The sequence below is a fragment of the Corticium candelabrum genome, chromosome 4, assembly GCF_963422355.1.
Source record: "Corticium candelabrum chromosome 4, ooCorCand1.1, whole genome shotgun sequence".
Taxonomy (NCBI): domain Eukaryota; kingdom Metazoa; phylum Porifera; class Homoscleromorpha; order Homosclerophorida; family Plakinidae; genus Corticium; species Corticium candelabrum.
The window spans coordinates 5,196,414-5,211,696 of record NC_085088.1 but is presented as its reverse complement, the minus strand read 5'-3'; the positions used below and the strand labels follow the sequence as shown (position 1 = coordinate 5,211,696).

Here is a 15,283-nt window from a genome sequence, read left to right as displayed (position 1 = left end):
GAGACGAACTCCAACCCACCAGAGGAAGACCGAATACGTATACTCAGTAGGGCGCTACTGGGATACAAGAAACAAGGGACGATAACGATTAGAATGGGACGATTCGATATTGACGAGCATATCCTTTACGTTATCGGCTAGCTGCTCTTTCTAGTGTATACTAAATCACATTAGAATTGCGTTTAGTAGTAATCGTGTAGTAACATTGCAATGCCATAATTAAATTATAATTAATGTGCTTAGATTATTGTATTTTCAAACGCTTTTGAGTACTAACGGTGAGTTTTTAGTTAGAGGACCGCTGCAGTTTGTTTCTCTAGTTATCTAGTCTCTAAAATATACGTCGAGTTAATCAGTAAATATCTAAAAAATGGCAAGTGCAATTTACTAACGTTTCACTGATGGTATTTATGCATGCGTGACAAACTACAAACTCGGGGGTGAAACCGTTCGTTAACATTTTAGCAAGCATAAACTGGCAAGTGAATCATCAACGTATCATCAACAGTTATGAAACTTAATTAAGCGGCTCGCTAAAAACAAAACAATTGTTTTCCTTTACATCTACAAATGTCTCTGTGATCTTCTACTACTAGCAAGTGTGATATTCTTGCCTCACCACGCGCATTCAATTTTTCATGCTGCTTGTTGCCTGCGTGCAAACGAGTAATGTTTGCTTCTACTTATGATTCTGCACTTACAAACTAATCATTTTGGAACAGATTAGTTTGCAAAACTAATTCTATGTAGACTGACAGGAGTGTCCCCAAGATTTTTGTAAGACAAGGCAGGGAGGAAATTGTTATTTACCCCATCCTAAATTTTTGGCTCTGCCTATTTCAATTTTACGACTCTGCCCTACGAAAGCTTTGATGCAGGGTTTTTTTTACAATGGGATGTTATACAAACTGTGCTAGCGGAATACTGATTCACACAAAAGGACTCTAGTAATTTCACGTGCAACACGTACTAACCAAAGCAGCAATTAAAATTTTTTTAATACCTACGTACTGTTACGGTAAATACAGAATGCATGAGAACGAGTTGGTGTAGATTAGTTCTTATTTGGAAAGTACAGTTACGCGCACGGTGCCAACAGTCTGGGTTCTCAAGGGCCTGTCACGTGATGCTATGATTCGCAGTTTGCTTCTAGTGTTAGTCCTAGCACTTGAAATTGTATTCAGGAACAGAGGTGCTTTTATTCGTGGTGTGTCATTTGTTCCGCTGCAAATTGCTTGTACCAGACCTAGACGTTTCTACTGAATTTGAACTGGCTGTTGTCATCCCATCTGCGAGAAGTAACTTTGAATTACGTCGTGCTCTTAGAGACACTTGGTTTGGTGATCTAAAGAGACGTTTTGAGCGCAGGTGTGTCAGTGTACTATTAGAGTACAGTAGACTATTGTGCATTGGAAGGATGCGTCTCCTAATTCGATCGTTAGGTATGACTATTGTATTCGACTGTTTAATTGTGTTTGTGTTGTGTCTGTGTCTTTGCGTTTGCTTGTTTTGCTTGTTTTGTGTTTTATTGTGTTTGTTATTGTCTTTGTATTTGCTTTTGTGAATGTCCTGCAACTGTAATAAGGGTGAGTTCCTTTTACCTCCACCAGCTCAACCAGTTGAGACGGTAGAGTTCTCGGGCGTTTCTTTTATCTCCACCGGGTTAGGTGATAGAGGTCCACCGGCTCCACCAGCTCTACCACCAAAATGTTGGTTGAGCTGGTGGAGATAGGCTAATGAGCATGCCCACGTATCGACAAATAGTGAAAACAAGGCAGAAGCAGCTTGACCCTAACCCTAACAGTAACTCTAATACCAATACTCCAATTAATTCCCGTCTGAGCATCAATGCCTCCAACTAGGTTCCCGATAAATTGTAGTTGTTGAATAAAAGTATCATCAAAACATCTACTTCAGCCTTAGCAACCGCAACAGTGACTTTAAAGAATAGTGAGAGATCGCGTTCTTAATGGCTATTTATCTGTCTTGAACAACAGGTAAATGTGCATGCTTGTCTCCACTCTTGTGTTTCTTTTACTTTCTTCCACCGAGTTACTTCAGCTCAATCAGAGTATCTCTACCGTCTTAACCGGTTCAGCTGGTGGAGGTAAAAGAAATGTGCCTTAAGCCACAAAGAATCAGTGGTCTACTTGCCATGCAATTAATTAAGTATGATCTTGTCGCTCAAGTAGTACATGCTGATTCTCAGGGCTGTTGTTACAATTGCAATGGACCCAACCTTGGCTCAAGGAGGTTGAAGTTTTTGGCCAAGATCCCTCAAGAAACAACTTCTTGCCAATTTCTTGCAAGATCTTAGGGACATAGTTAGCAGTGGCTATTTTGAAACTTTGAGGAAATGTCTTATATTTTAGTAGAATGTTTGTTGTAAAAATTACAATTATAACATTAGAAAGCAGATTTACAGCAAAATAGAGTCAAACAAGTACAGCTAGAGCATAAATGCAATCAAGATTATTTTAGAAAATCCTGGGTACATTGCAAGGCCAATCTCCTGTATACGTACCATTTTCTCTTGTTGTTGTTGCTTTGCCAGGCACCGGTGCACCTGAGGCCAACACGACTCAATTCCTTGATATTTTATTTCACAGAAGCCAATTTCCAAATCTTTAAAATTAGCTTTGGAATATACAATATCAATGGATCTGGAGTCTACATTCACATGGACTGCAGGCACTAGCTTAATGCCACATCCACAGGTGGACTATCTCCAGGCCTGATTATAAGTATGTTACTGCAGACAAGTGGATTGTGTTTGGATAACATTAATTGGCAAGAATTTGTTGTCTAATTATTGTTCTGTATTTTTGTGATTGGACCCCTCTAGATTTTGTGTTTCCAACATGTTGGAATGTTGACAATGGGGCATTATTGGAGCATGTTGTTTTAATACTTTTCTTTCTCGACAGTCATGTTTTGGGTAACCCATAATGGAAATATAATTACCAGTAACTGCAATCACAGGTTTGATGTCTTCTTCATTTTCAATTGAGATTTTAGTCATCTTAGTTTGGTGAATGTTTCTTTTTCTGCAAAGGTTACATGGTTGTCTTTTTCATGTCCCTCATTTTTTGCTTCAGGGCAATTTTAGCACTTGCTTTGCAGCAGTATATATACTGTATGGGTCTCTATTCAAGCATGGGGTATATTGTATTTAGATTGACAGTCTTCATAATCTTTCTCTCTGAGTATGGGGCTTTATTGGAGCACAGAGCTATCTATACTTTTATGGTAGCAAAACTTATTTCTTGTAATAGAAAGGATATCTACAAACAAATCTTGCCAAAGACTCAGGGCCATTAGCGAGACCTAAGAAATAGATGAGGTGGTCGCGGATGTTGGTCAGTTTAAGTTGTCTGTCAGAGCCTCGCACTTCACTTGTCTGTTGTGTGCTAAAGTACCAGGCATTTTTACACTAGGGCTATTGTCTATAGCAAAGTGAAAATTGGCTTCAAGTTGAGCTCACAAGAGAGCATGATTTGAATGCACTTGGAAAACCATTAATACCTAGAAACTTAAGCGGCTCTCTGTCCTAGGTGAGTACACACCAGAGCTTCTACTTTGACATTCGATTGCTAGGGCTTCACTTGATTTTTTGTGACACACCCCAGAAATCAGATGATGCGAAAGCTTCCTCTGGCTACGGTCCTGAAAGATGTGTTCCATGCTAGTACTCTGTTGACAGCCATACGAGAAAGATCAACAATTTTTTAGTTGTAAAAATTGAAATTGAGTAGCTTTCATTAGTTAGGTATTTGCTGCTACTGCTGGTAATATTGTAACTTTCTGTGCTTCAGGTTTCTAATTTGGCATTTTAGTTTTTTGATGAGCAACTGCTGTCTGTTCGTCTGGGTTGCATGACTCTGTGTCATTGAGATACTTTCAAAGTTCATCTATTAGTTTTGTTGTGATTCCTTGTTTAAGAGTAGTTTAACAATAATGCTTTTGTTAAGAACTTAGATTGTATTATTAGAGTCTGGGTATTTTGTAGTGTAAAGAGGTGTGCAATTCTGCGCACACAAATGGATGTCACTTTGATTGCTAGTAAATTGATGGCAAGTTTAGTCATGGTTTGAGATAATAAAAAAGTGTGCTTTTTGCATTTTGGTTTACTACTTTAAGGCAAGGAATGTAGCTTCTTGTAGTTATTTTGATATTGTTTGTCTGCAGAATATTTGCTGTGTTTGTGATTGGTTCACAATCATGCCACATTCATCCTGCAAAACGACACACTCCCTTTGCTTGTCAACAATCGGACTTAGTATGCCCAAGTATGTTCCTTTGTGCTATATTGTTTGCTTGTACTGAAAGAGTTATTGCTTAGTTCTGCAGCACACGGTGATGTCTGTGAAATTATTGACTTCTGAGCCGGAAGTAGAAGTTCCTGATGGTGCTGCAGTGTACGACTTTCAGGTATAATAGTCTATAGTGTATGTTGTCTAGGAATGATTGCTAAGGATTCCTACATTCTAGCAATTCTGTTTTAAATTTAGGATGATTTCTTTAGTTATTAGTATTGGCTATTGTATCTGGCCTTTTACTATTGACAGATCTAAGCATTGTTTGTGAGATTTTAGTCAAGGTTTGCCCAGTTTTTGTAAATATATCTAATTGTGCAATATGACTCTAAGAAAGTTATTCAGAGTTTAGGGAAAAGTTGGGTGGATTGCTCTCATTGTTGCATACAGACTACACATGTCTGCTTAACTTAAGGAAATTTTAATTGCTTATTCATGTTTATTTTTGGCATCTTTCATTCTGTACTCTTATTAGTAGTCGGTAATTGCTACTGAACCAACATATTCAATTCCACCTGCAGGATTGTATACACTAACCTTCATGTAGCCTAAAGTCAGCAGTTTGTGTTTGGCTGAGTTGAACTTAAATTTAGAGGTCTGAAATCTGGATATTTAATATAGTTGTAAATGATGGTGCTTTTAGATGAAAAGTCGATGCCATGCAAAAATGGGAAACAACATCTAAACATTTCAGAGGGTGAAATTTATGGTTTTAGTAGTACTAATTGACAGGAAAAATATGGCAGTTATCAGTAGGACTACTGCATTACCATATCTGTACCCAATTTGAGGGTATATAAATTTACGTGCATATATAGGTGCTCAATTGTTGTGACCAAATGAGGGTATTGATCACATTGCAAATTATAACATACGTATTAAAGATGAAACTGTTAGTTTTGCTACCAAGCAATCAGACAAAGAACGGTTTGAACCAAGCTGTGTTTTTGATTGATTGTGAAAGGTGAGGATATTTCGATCTTGACCCATGCACTAACTCAATTTTATTATACTCGACCCAGTCTCACTCTACCCTCGTCATTCCTTGGCTTGTGTCTCTCCACTGAGTATCAACAATCCAGGGAATGACGACAGTGGAGTGAGACTGGGTCGAGTCTAATTTTATTATGCTGTATTAGCAATTGATTGTGGCTCTATGGTATGTACACAGGTCTCCTGTAGATTCAAGTCATTACATTTAGTTTTCCTATAACAGCAGTGGTGAAGTGCTGAGAATTGGAAACCCTGGTTTAATGTTGAGTGATAAATATTATATAATCGCAAAGTGACACTCTGAGGTCTCTCTTTGACACAATTACATACGATAGTGGTGAAGGCACACCATTGGTTCTCATTTCTGTGTTGAGCAGGCATAGTTCAGCATTAGATTCACTGTAACGTTACATGCAGTCTAAATAAATTTTGAGTACATGAGGATTGCTTACCTAACGTGACCTTATTGATATTGGTAGCATATCATTGGCTTTGATGATAATATTTTGTTTTATTTAGGTCAATTTTCCGGTTGCAGTCATTGGATTAGGAGTTTATGATCATTTGGATGATGGATTTTAATCAAATCTAAGAGTTACTTTGTATGATACAACTACCCAAGTAAGACTTATCTCATTTTCTTTAATATTTGCAGTATAATATGTCTCTTGTGACAGAAAGAAATAGTTTCAGTTGTATTTACTTCTGATGATCCTGGCACACTGACCAATGGCATATGCTTCAAGCTTTGTTCTACAACCTTTATACTTTCCAAGGTATCTACTTTGATTTGACTTCTGGTATAGAGTGGCAATTATCACGTGACTAGGATTATCGTGCCACAATTGTTGCTGAAGGTTTCTCAATTGATGATCCCAGAGCTGTGTATTCTACTGAACACGTTAGTCTTGATACAGGGGAGGACTTGTGTCTTATCTCAATGTGAGTTGGTAAATAGACTTAGTTGTTATTGTGGATGACTATGTGTTTGCAGGTGAGTCGAGTGAGTTATACAAACAGAGTGTTTCCTGAATTTGATAATTCGTTGATGAAAGTTCCAATGTACTTTGCAGCGGGTGCTTTTATTTTTGAAGCTCATGGTAAGTAGGCAATGTTTTAATTTTTATGCAGTGCCTTGCACAGCTGTGGTATTAGTAGAACATTTATCCCTGTCTCTGAAGGTTAAAACATTGATATTTTTATCAACAAAGTGGGGACTAATGGTATGGATTTACATGAGATGGGTGCTGTTTAAGAACTGAGTTCATTAACATGGATATATAGAGGACATGGAGATTTTTCATGAAGTGGTTGTTCTTTCGTTCTTTTGTTATTTGTCTCTCTTTCATTGTCTCTTTGCTTGTCACTTTTTGAAACCGCTGATGTGAATGGTTGATTTACCTTCAATTATACGTATCTGTAGCCTGTAGTCCGGCCATGGCCAGACCGATTTTAGGCACATTTTCCAGATGCTCAATGGCACTGACTTTCGTTTAAGGGTGTAGCCAATGAAATAAGTACGTGTACTAAATTTTTGACTCATTGCAGTACTTCATACGCTAATGTCTTGCACTACATTTGGCCCACAATTTAGCGTGCGCTAGGCCATATCGGCCATCAGTGCTTTTCTATGCCCCTGTTGTAGGAATGAGGTTGGGGTTTCATGCTGTTATGCATGTCGACTGCAAATGAGTATGTTTTCTTAGACCTGCACTTGGAAACAGATCGTTTTGACAGATTACTTTGCAAACATAACGTAGACATGTGGACATTGTTCTATGTGTGTACAGTCATTGTATACATGGTGATGGTTATGTTGAATCAGTGTGGAACATTATCATTAAATGTTGCAAATTACTTGTATGGTAAAACATATGTACTGAATAGGTTGTTTTACAGTTTACAGATTGTTTTGTGAAAGTTTGGAATTTGATGAGTTTTGCTTTCTTTAGTTGAAAATGGAACAGAATCTCAGTGTGTTGATCAATATTCCATGGACTGTGATTTGTGGTTGGAGACAATAAACGAAGAAAATCTACGTTTACAAAAAGAAGCTACTGCTTATAATGGTATCTTGTTTGTCGACGTTGACGTTTACTGCAATATTCCAGCCAAGATGAAAGCTGCATATGAATGGTAAAGTAGACTAACTGTAGCATCAGCTCATTACACAATTTATTTAGAGTTTCAGTACATTATTTTTAGGTTGTCTCAGCACATCGAATTTAAATGTCTTCTTAAAACTGATGACGACTGCTTTGTTCACATTGAAGAAATATTAAAAGTATGCTTTGATTTAATGGTTAGTAAGTAGATAGATGTATATGGTTAACAGTTATCTTCTTTGTTTTGCAGGGCATAGAGAAAAATCATTTGCAAGACTATGATAAAGTGTGATGGGGCAAGTAAGTTATGAAGACTTATTAATAGCTGTCTGCCCTTATCGAGGTAATTAATTGCTGATTAAATAGAGTCTTTGTGTTGTGTGAATGGCTTGTTTTCGTATTCATTGTGGTGGCTTTGTTGGTAGGAGAAATCATACTATTAGGGGCATAGCGTGACCTCTAGAAATGGGGAGGGCTAAACTTCATGATGGTACAAGACACGCCCACTTTTATTGGTTTCTAATTGACTGATAGGATTAGTGGCCGATCCAGACTGGAAAAAGTGTGGTGTATATACTATATACAGCTTTCGTCCTCACACGTATCTACAGTTCACAATTTTTATGACCACGCCTACAAATAATGGGCTATCCTGGTCTAGCTGATGCCACGCTACGCCCCTTATACTATCGAATTATTTAGGGTGAAGGAAATGCTTTTAATTGGCAAACAGGTCAGTGTTTCTGTGATTGGAACACAGGAATTGACCAATCTTTCATCAATTAAGATTACTAGCTACAAACGTTACCATAATGTAAACAAACAAGAATTTGTTGGCTACTTCACCTTTTTCTAAATGCATCATTGCTAAAAATATTTAATAATTTTACTTAGACTTTACTAAAGTTTGCATAGCGTTTATTTGCAGTTATACTGTTCTATTCTGTAATGGCGGACTTAAGGTGTCCCATGACTATTCAGTGAGGACATTTTGTTGTAAGGATTCATAGTACAGGGTACCTATTGATTTTGTGTGTGGGTCCAACATGACACTGTTTGTCTTGTCCATGTTATGGGTCTTCAATTAACTGATACTTGAATCTTGCTATGTAGTTGATATGCTCTTCATAGTCCGTATTGGGAGCTAATCTTTCTTGTATAGGCATATTAGGATACACATTCTCTGTTTGTTCTTTCATAGCTTTCGAACTCACTGGGCAGTGGAGAAGTTCGGTAAGTTGGCAGAAGTAGAGTACAGCGCTTCAGCATATCCTGCTTTTGCATGTCTTGCAATTTGTCCTAATCTTGTCAAGGTAGTTACGAGGTCTTGTATATTTTTGGTCACATTGTAGTGTCTAGTTTATGTTTCTTGCATAGGATCCTAGATGGCAGTGTTTCTCTACTTGCTCTTTTGATATGTTGACCATACCAGAACAGGATCCTCACTCCTTTCTTAATCTTTGGACAAATTTGCAGCAATGTGGCAATCCTTGTGGGTGTGAAGTTGAGAAATTTTGAGTAAGAGTGTTGAAGAAGAAGAAGACTCAAGGTAGCTGTACACCAGCCATCGAGGTGAGATGAATATCATGCATCAGCTTCTTTCTTTTACCTTTCGAGAATGTCACACACTTGATCATTATGATTGATGCAGTCCGTTTGTTAGTAGGTAGTAGCTTTTGTTATCACAATCATTAAGTTAAGTTTGTTGGTCTCTGATGTACTCTGAGATCATTATATTTTTAGTTATAGTCTGATGACACATGTACAGTTTTAACTTTGATTGGTTTATTTGAATTTTATTGAAGAATAACATTTGAGACATTATTGGTTACAAAAAAACATATATTGTTGTACATTTTACATGTGTGCATGTGTGTACATGTGTTGGGTAGGGCTGAGCCCAGTTGTGTCTTAAGGGTCTGGAGAACTCCGCTGATATAGTTGTAGTGCTGCTCTCATTATCCCACCACATTCTGTTAGCGTACGAGGTGTCTAGTGGTCTCTGGTGGGCGATCACAATTTGTGATGCAACAACGCGCATGCGCAATGTAATCTATTTCACTGTTTTATCGTTCCGCTACAGCAGGAAATTCAAGGCTGACAGAGACTTGCTAAAACGCTTTTAGCAGATCTGTATCCCAGACTCATGTCAGACTGAATGCAAATAATGCTTCAACTGGACTAAAGGTGTTTCTGAGTGTGTCAGGACATAGACACTGCACACGTCCACTCATTTAAGTACATACTGCATTGCTAGCCATAGGCAGCATGGGGGCGGTATGGGCACTATGCCTCCATAGATTTTGCCCTGTTGGGGCAACATCAGAACGACTGCTATATAGAAGCCTCGATTCTGGTGACTGTACATTTTCGACACCTTTACCGATTCCTATACGAAGGTGCCCCTGATAACAAACAATGCAAACAAAGAAATGACCTTGCACGTTTGAGCAATTTTGTTCTATTCAACAACGGTGCTTCATTCAAATATGTACACAATTGAACCATGAAGTGCTACCGAGCTATTTGACAATTTCACAATGTTTGGATGATGGTGCCGTGCTTCATCAGTTCACTAATCCAATAGAATATTATTGAGTTTTGTATTTTGAGGCTTTTGATCTATTTAGTGAGGAGATTTCCAGAATGTTTGATCAAGCATCAATGGCATTACCCAAAACAATTGAAGAACTGTTAATTACGTTCTGCAACCATCCAGTGGAAGGGGATGTTGCAATTTCTGATATTTAGGGCTAGTTGAAACATTTTTCAAATAACATTGATGTACGAAGACTTCAAAGACAACTACAAATGTTACCTGAGTTGGTCTCAGCTGCATAATGAGTGAGGTGAAGAAGTGGAATGCGAACCAGGCCATAGGAGTGGGTGGTGTCCTAGAGGCACGTCATCTGTGTGCCCAGTCTTCTTGCTTTTTCTACGCCTATCTACTGTATACAGTCATGCGGACCAGAAGTGTATGAGTCAATTAAGCCTTTGAGTACGCTATTCGCTAAGTCAAGTGACGTGTTACAAGTTCAGTTCTGATGTTTCATGCTGAAAATAGGAGCTATATACGGTTATCCGTTTCATCTAAGCTGTAATTTAATATGCAAAGTGTAATTGTGAAACTGAACACAATTTTAGTCAACAACTACGGATGATCTCTAGACTAGCTTAGTAAGCACTTCACGTTACAGACAGCACAGCAGCACAACGCTAGAGCAGTGAACATATCTGCAGTTGTCTATATAGTCTATCTCAACTCGAAACTTGTTGCATGGATGCATCAATTATCAAGACATTTGGGATAGTCGCCATAAGAACTGCAGCTGAAGTTCACGACAGGCTTAACTAAGCAGCTTGTACTGACAAATTTAGCTTTGCAGCACAGGTCATGCTCGTAGCATCCCTGGTGGTAACAGCAGTCACCACACACCACACTCCAGCACGAGCAAAGTCTACCGCACATTCCCAAACAGTTGTCATGGTTTGGGTCGTTTTCCAACGAACAGCTATCAGCCTTTCGTCTTGGACGTTTGCGATTCTCTTGTTGTAGCTCGCAGTCTCGATCTATTCCGTCCAAATCGTCGATTGATAGCCGGCGAGATATGAAGAGAGTAGTTGCGTGGAGAGGTAAAGAGCTGGGAGATGTGTGACCGAAGACGCCCGCATCACCCAAGGCTCGAGATACCTTGCGAAGTAGGCGTGCCACGGGATCGTCTAGCAGTTCTTTGAAAGCTCTGCTCAGTTTCATCTCATCGGCGTCCTGTTGGCTTCTGTCGTTGTTTAGTTTGTTTCTGTTTTCTTGTTTATTGCTGGCTGGTGTGTTGGCTCTGCTGACAAACCGATGCTCTCCTATCTGGATGAGGTAATTTTCAGGTGTATTATCGACTTTGTAAATTGTAGAACCGTTTGTGCCCCAGAAGTGGAGCAGTCCGTGGCTGGTCGATTTGAAATTGATGATGACGTCGGTGTTAGAGGTGAACTTTCCAGCCAGGGTTTCGTTATTGAGCTGCGCGACTTCCAGTTTTCCTGTTGACGGAGTGAACATCAAACCTGGATATTCGATTTTTGTTCTTGCCGTTGGCAGTCCACTCGCTCGAGGGCAGACAGCCTTAGCAGAGGGAACTATGAAGACAAACAGCGTAGCGACTGAGAGTGAAGAGATGATATTCATTGTACACAATCACTGTGAACTGGTTGAAGCACTGATTGTCGACAGAAAGAGACCGGTTCGGAACGTAATTTCTGCTCCACTCAACAGTGATGCAACTAGGGGACTGTGTACCGTCAAGTACGCTCTATATGTCGCTTCGCCGACTGTCTGGCGCGTTAGTCCGCGCCCCCGCAAATTCAACACGTAGTGAAAACGCAGCAGGATATTCTCTAAATTTCCATACAACACAGGCAACGCCTTTCGAAAGTGAAAGACTATCCTATAAAACAATCTCTAGAGAGAGTTTCGAACACACGCCCACATCAGACTGTTACGTGTCGTCGCGCTCTCCGCAACGCTTGCAGTGATCGGAGATTTCTTACCGATTGAAGCCGTTCTGTCAGCGCTAGCGTTCCTCTGTAGATTTTGATTCCATTTGCACCGAATACAACGTACACGATTCCTGCACCGAGCGCCGAGTGTCTCGATTTCTACCTTCAATGTCTCGTTCATGCATCTGCTCGCGTACACACCGCTGTACCTAAATTTAGCCTCGACCTCCCAGACCCGTGTAGCGCCGATACAAAATCGTCGGAGGACGATTTTGTATCGGCGCTACACGGGTCTGGGAGGCCGAGGCTAACGTAAACTACAGTCAGAAATGAATATGTTTGAATCCGGCTGTTTTCTGAATACATGACTATATTATGTACATTACCAATGTGGTTGCTCTTGTTATAAGTATATTGATCTGAGGTCAACTCTCCCGTGCTTCCACTACATTTCTTACTTTCTTACAGAATTTCAAAAAATGTAAACAAGTGCTAAAACATTTCAAAAATGAGAAATGTAGGGTTGCCGTAGGAAAAAGAATAGAAACAAGACTAGAGGGTGTGCTGTGCCATCTTTTATGAATTAATTCATAAATATAAATGCAGACTAAGCAACATCATCCCTATACATTGCATCATTTTGTATGGTATGAAACACAGTGTTTAGAAAATGGTGTAATGTAAATATGATGTATTGCTCTGTCTGTATGAGTGAATTCGCTAAAGATGTCACAGCACACCCTACATGGTCTGTTTCTATTCTTTTTCGTATGGCAACCCTATTCATCTTCCTCATTTTTCAAAGTGTTTTATCCTTGTATAGATACTAGCTCGCTGGTCCGTTGCTCGAGCAATTAGATTATTAGTTGTTAGTTAATTAATTTATCATGCATTCATGAAGTATATCTCATTCACAGAATTAGCAGCCACGGACAGACAGAATTCTCATAGAGTTATTAACGTTGTATACCAACTATGTTGTTGCATGAGTATCCCGTTCTGACAATTTATCATGAAGTATATCTCGTTCACATGCATTTTTGAAGTGCAACGCAAAAATCAAAAATTCTTTATGTTGGAAATTGATAGTTTAGTTGGATATGTAACAGAAAAAATGGTTTTAGATTTTTAAGTAAAGTCTTCGCTGAGATATAGAAGGTCAAAGTTGCTTCCGGTTCTTCAGGTGCACGTTATAACGGGCGTGGTGTACTATACACATCGCAGAGGGAGACTTCACGCTAGCGTGTATTGTAGCGTAGGTAACGCGTTATAATGGGCGTGGTGTATTATACACGTCGCAGAGGGGGACTCCACGCTAGCGTGTATTGTAAACAAAGGAATCAGTGCAGCTGCGTCGCGTGGGTGCAAAAAGTGGTGGGGCTGACTCGCTGCTGAGACTTCGGCTGCGGTCTTTGATATCAAAATTTTTGAAAAGTCCCTCGAAAAGTGGTGGGGCTTCAGCCCCCTCTAGCCTCTTTTACGCGACGCCCCTGATCAGTGGCGAAAGAATGGTTCGGTGTTGCGTGGCTGCAGGATGCACCAATTCGCGCAAGTCATACTCAAGCTTGTTTCGATTTCCGAAGATCTCCAAGCTAGGAAAGAGTGGGAATCGCAAATAGGGAGGACAATTGCAGAGACTCTTGTGTCGTCCGGGCGACTACTACTGAGTACGACGCGTCCTACTCAGTTGACGGGAGTCTGTATAGCCACTTTTAGCCTGATTGATTCGAGATACGGACAGCCAGGTCTATTCAAGAGCTTGGTCTGGGTTCTAGAAGAGAGAAGTTGAGGCCACCATTTTCCATCTGCCTGCATCCACACTTCGATTCAAAATCTCAGCACTCTTGAACCTTCGCAAGAGAAAAGGAGAGGCACATTTCAGAAGCGGGAGGGTAAGGAAGACTCTCGTGCAGAACTGAAAGTACTGCAAATGGCTAGGAGTAGTCAGACTCTTGATGACTCTAGAGGGCTCCCGTCTAGTGAATGCAGTGCAGTCTGAGTGGTATGCATTACAGTATACTGTACAGTGAAGTCTAACCTTGTGTCAACGTGAATTCAACATACGAACGAACTTCATCTCATTTTGTTCTCTTTCTCACAGCAAAGATAGAGTTTTGCATGAGCTCACAAGTACACTGTGTCACTACTGTCGCTAGTATTCGACAGTAGATCGAGTTCATGCATGTAGATCTTCACGACGCGACCATGCATACACACACCTTCAGCTACAATAGCACTTCGAGTTAACTGTCTGAAGCGGGTTACAGGTGCAGAAACTCAGCGCAGAAGAAAACAGAAACGTGCTGATGTGATTAGCAGAAACCGCGCCTAGTTTAATTGAAGCAACGTATCAGCACGCGTTGGAATGCACCCTACTCCGTCCAATCGACTCCTTACCGCGTACACGCACTCGCTCTTTCAATTTTCTTTATCTGATGCACTCAAATTATTTGAGAGAACGGATGCGCGTTCAATTTCTATTGGTTCAAATCCGGCGATCAGTTCATATATATGCATCTACGTCCGCTTTCTCGTCGGCAAAGCAATTTCTAATATACTGCACCTAAAAATTTATAAATTTGAATAATAAAATTTTAAATTTTGATTTTTAAAAGATTAAAATTTGAAAATGTAATGCAAAGTTTTAAAAATGGAAACGTTAAATAAAAAAATAAAAAAATTAATAATTTAAATACTAAATATTAAGAAATTAAACTGTAAAAATTAAAATTCAAGAATTTGAAATTTGAAATTTAAAATGGCGGAAAGACCCACTGACCACACGCACTCTACACGAGTTTGTATCCATCATCTCACAACGCCCGCAGCTGCAGCTGTGATGGTTATTTACTTACCCGGATGTGCATCGATTACGTTTGCTACTCCTACTTCTACTTGCAATGGTGACAGGCTATCCGGTAGCCTGTCCTCTTCCTCGTCCGCTTCCAAGGCAGCAGGCAATCTCCAAGCTTCAGAGACACTGTCGCTGAACTCGAACCTTTAAGGTCTAGTCACTAGAATGTCTCCCAGCAGATCTTCTTCATTCTGCGATTCATGCATGCGATGACGGAACGTTGCCATCACGTTAAAATCTCCAGAGGGCTCTTCAGAAAAATAACTATTTCTGCCTTCCCCTCTACCCTAGCACCGTTGCCTTGGATATAAAGATGTAGTCATTTTAACAGACCGATGACTATACAGACGCTCACCGTCTCCCCTCTGTGTCGTGTTACCGGAACTTGAAGAACAGGAAGCAACTTTGACGTTCTATATCTCAGCGAAGACTTAAGTTAAATCTAAAACTATTTTTCCTGTCATGTATGCAACTAGAACTATTGACTTCCAACCAAAAAGAATTTCTGATTTTTGCGTTGCAGTTAC

The 15,283-nt window shown here is 39.7% G+C and overlaps 2 protein-coding genes and 1 long non-coding RNA gene across 4 annotated transcripts; 2 read left to right on the top strand and 1 right to left on the bottom strand.

The window, feature by feature from the left end:
• Positions 1-1,167: 1,167 nt before the first annotated feature.
• LOC134179111 (uncharacterized) lies at positions 1,168-4,397 on the top strand. Its single transcript, XR_009969788.1, has 4 exons — positions 1,168-1,298; positions 1,369-1,442; positions 4,189-4,289; positions 4,343-4,397. It is a non-coding gene; the product is annotated as an uncharacterized LOC134179111 (long non-coding RNA).
• A 1,429-nt stretch (positions 4,398-5,826) lies between these two features.
• Positions 5,827-7,796, top strand: LOC134179109 (UDP-GalNAc:beta-1,3-N-acetylgalactosaminyltransferase 2-like). 2 transcript variants are annotated; one of them, XR_009969787.1, is made up of 5 exons: positions 5,827-5,930; positions 5,987-6,085; positions 6,139-6,251; positions 6,304-6,409; positions 7,262-7,412. XR_009969787.1 is itself a non-coding variant. In XM_062646004.1 (5 exons), the coding sequence occupies exons 2-5, from the start codon at positions 6,358-6,360 to the stop codon at positions 7,704-7,706; spliced, it is 357 nt and encodes a 118-aa protein (XP_062501988.1). In that variant the 5' UTR covers positions 6,085-6,251; positions 6,304-6,357; the 3' UTR covers positions 7,707-7,796. The 2 variants fall into 2 exon arrangements, 1 of the variants encoding a protein (XP_062501988.1); XM_062646004.1 differs by lacking the exon at positions 5,827-5,930 and adding exons at positions 7,515-7,593; positions 7,665-7,796 and having other exon boundaries at positions 6,085-6,251; positions 7,262-7,445.
• A 2,696-nt stretch (positions 7,797-10,492) lies between these two features.
• LOC134178880 (uncharacterized) lies at positions 10,493-11,633 on the bottom strand. Its single transcript, XM_062645790.1, has one exon. The coding sequence runs from the start codon at positions 11,589-11,591 to the stop codon at positions 10,701-10,703; it is 891 nt and encodes a 296-aa protein (XP_062501774.1). The 5' UTR covers positions 11,592-11,633; the 3' UTR covers positions 10,493-10,700.
• Between the last annotated feature and the right edge of the window lie 3,650 nt (positions 11,634-15,283).

What these genes read in the sequence shown, in the direction of transcription:
- LOC134179109 (XM_062646004.1), top strand. Translation starts at nt 6,358, where the DNA reads ATGAAAGTTCCAATGTACTTTGCAGCGGGTGCTTTTATTTTTGAAGCT. An exon ending in TTTTATTTTTGAAGCTCATG is followed by an intron (nt 6,410 to 7,261) that starts GTAAGTAGGCAA and finishes TGCTTTCTTTAG; the next exon opens with TTGAAAATGGAACAGAATCT. An exon ending in ACATTGAAGAAATATTAAAA is followed by an intron (nt 7,594 to 7,664) that starts GTATGCTTTGAT and finishes TTTGTTTTGCAG; the next exon opens with GGCATAGAGAAAAATCATTT.
- LOC134178880 (XM_062645790.1), bottom strand. Translation starts at nt 11,591, where the DNA reads ATGAATATCATCTCTTCACTCTCAGTCGCTACGCTGTTTGTCTTCATA.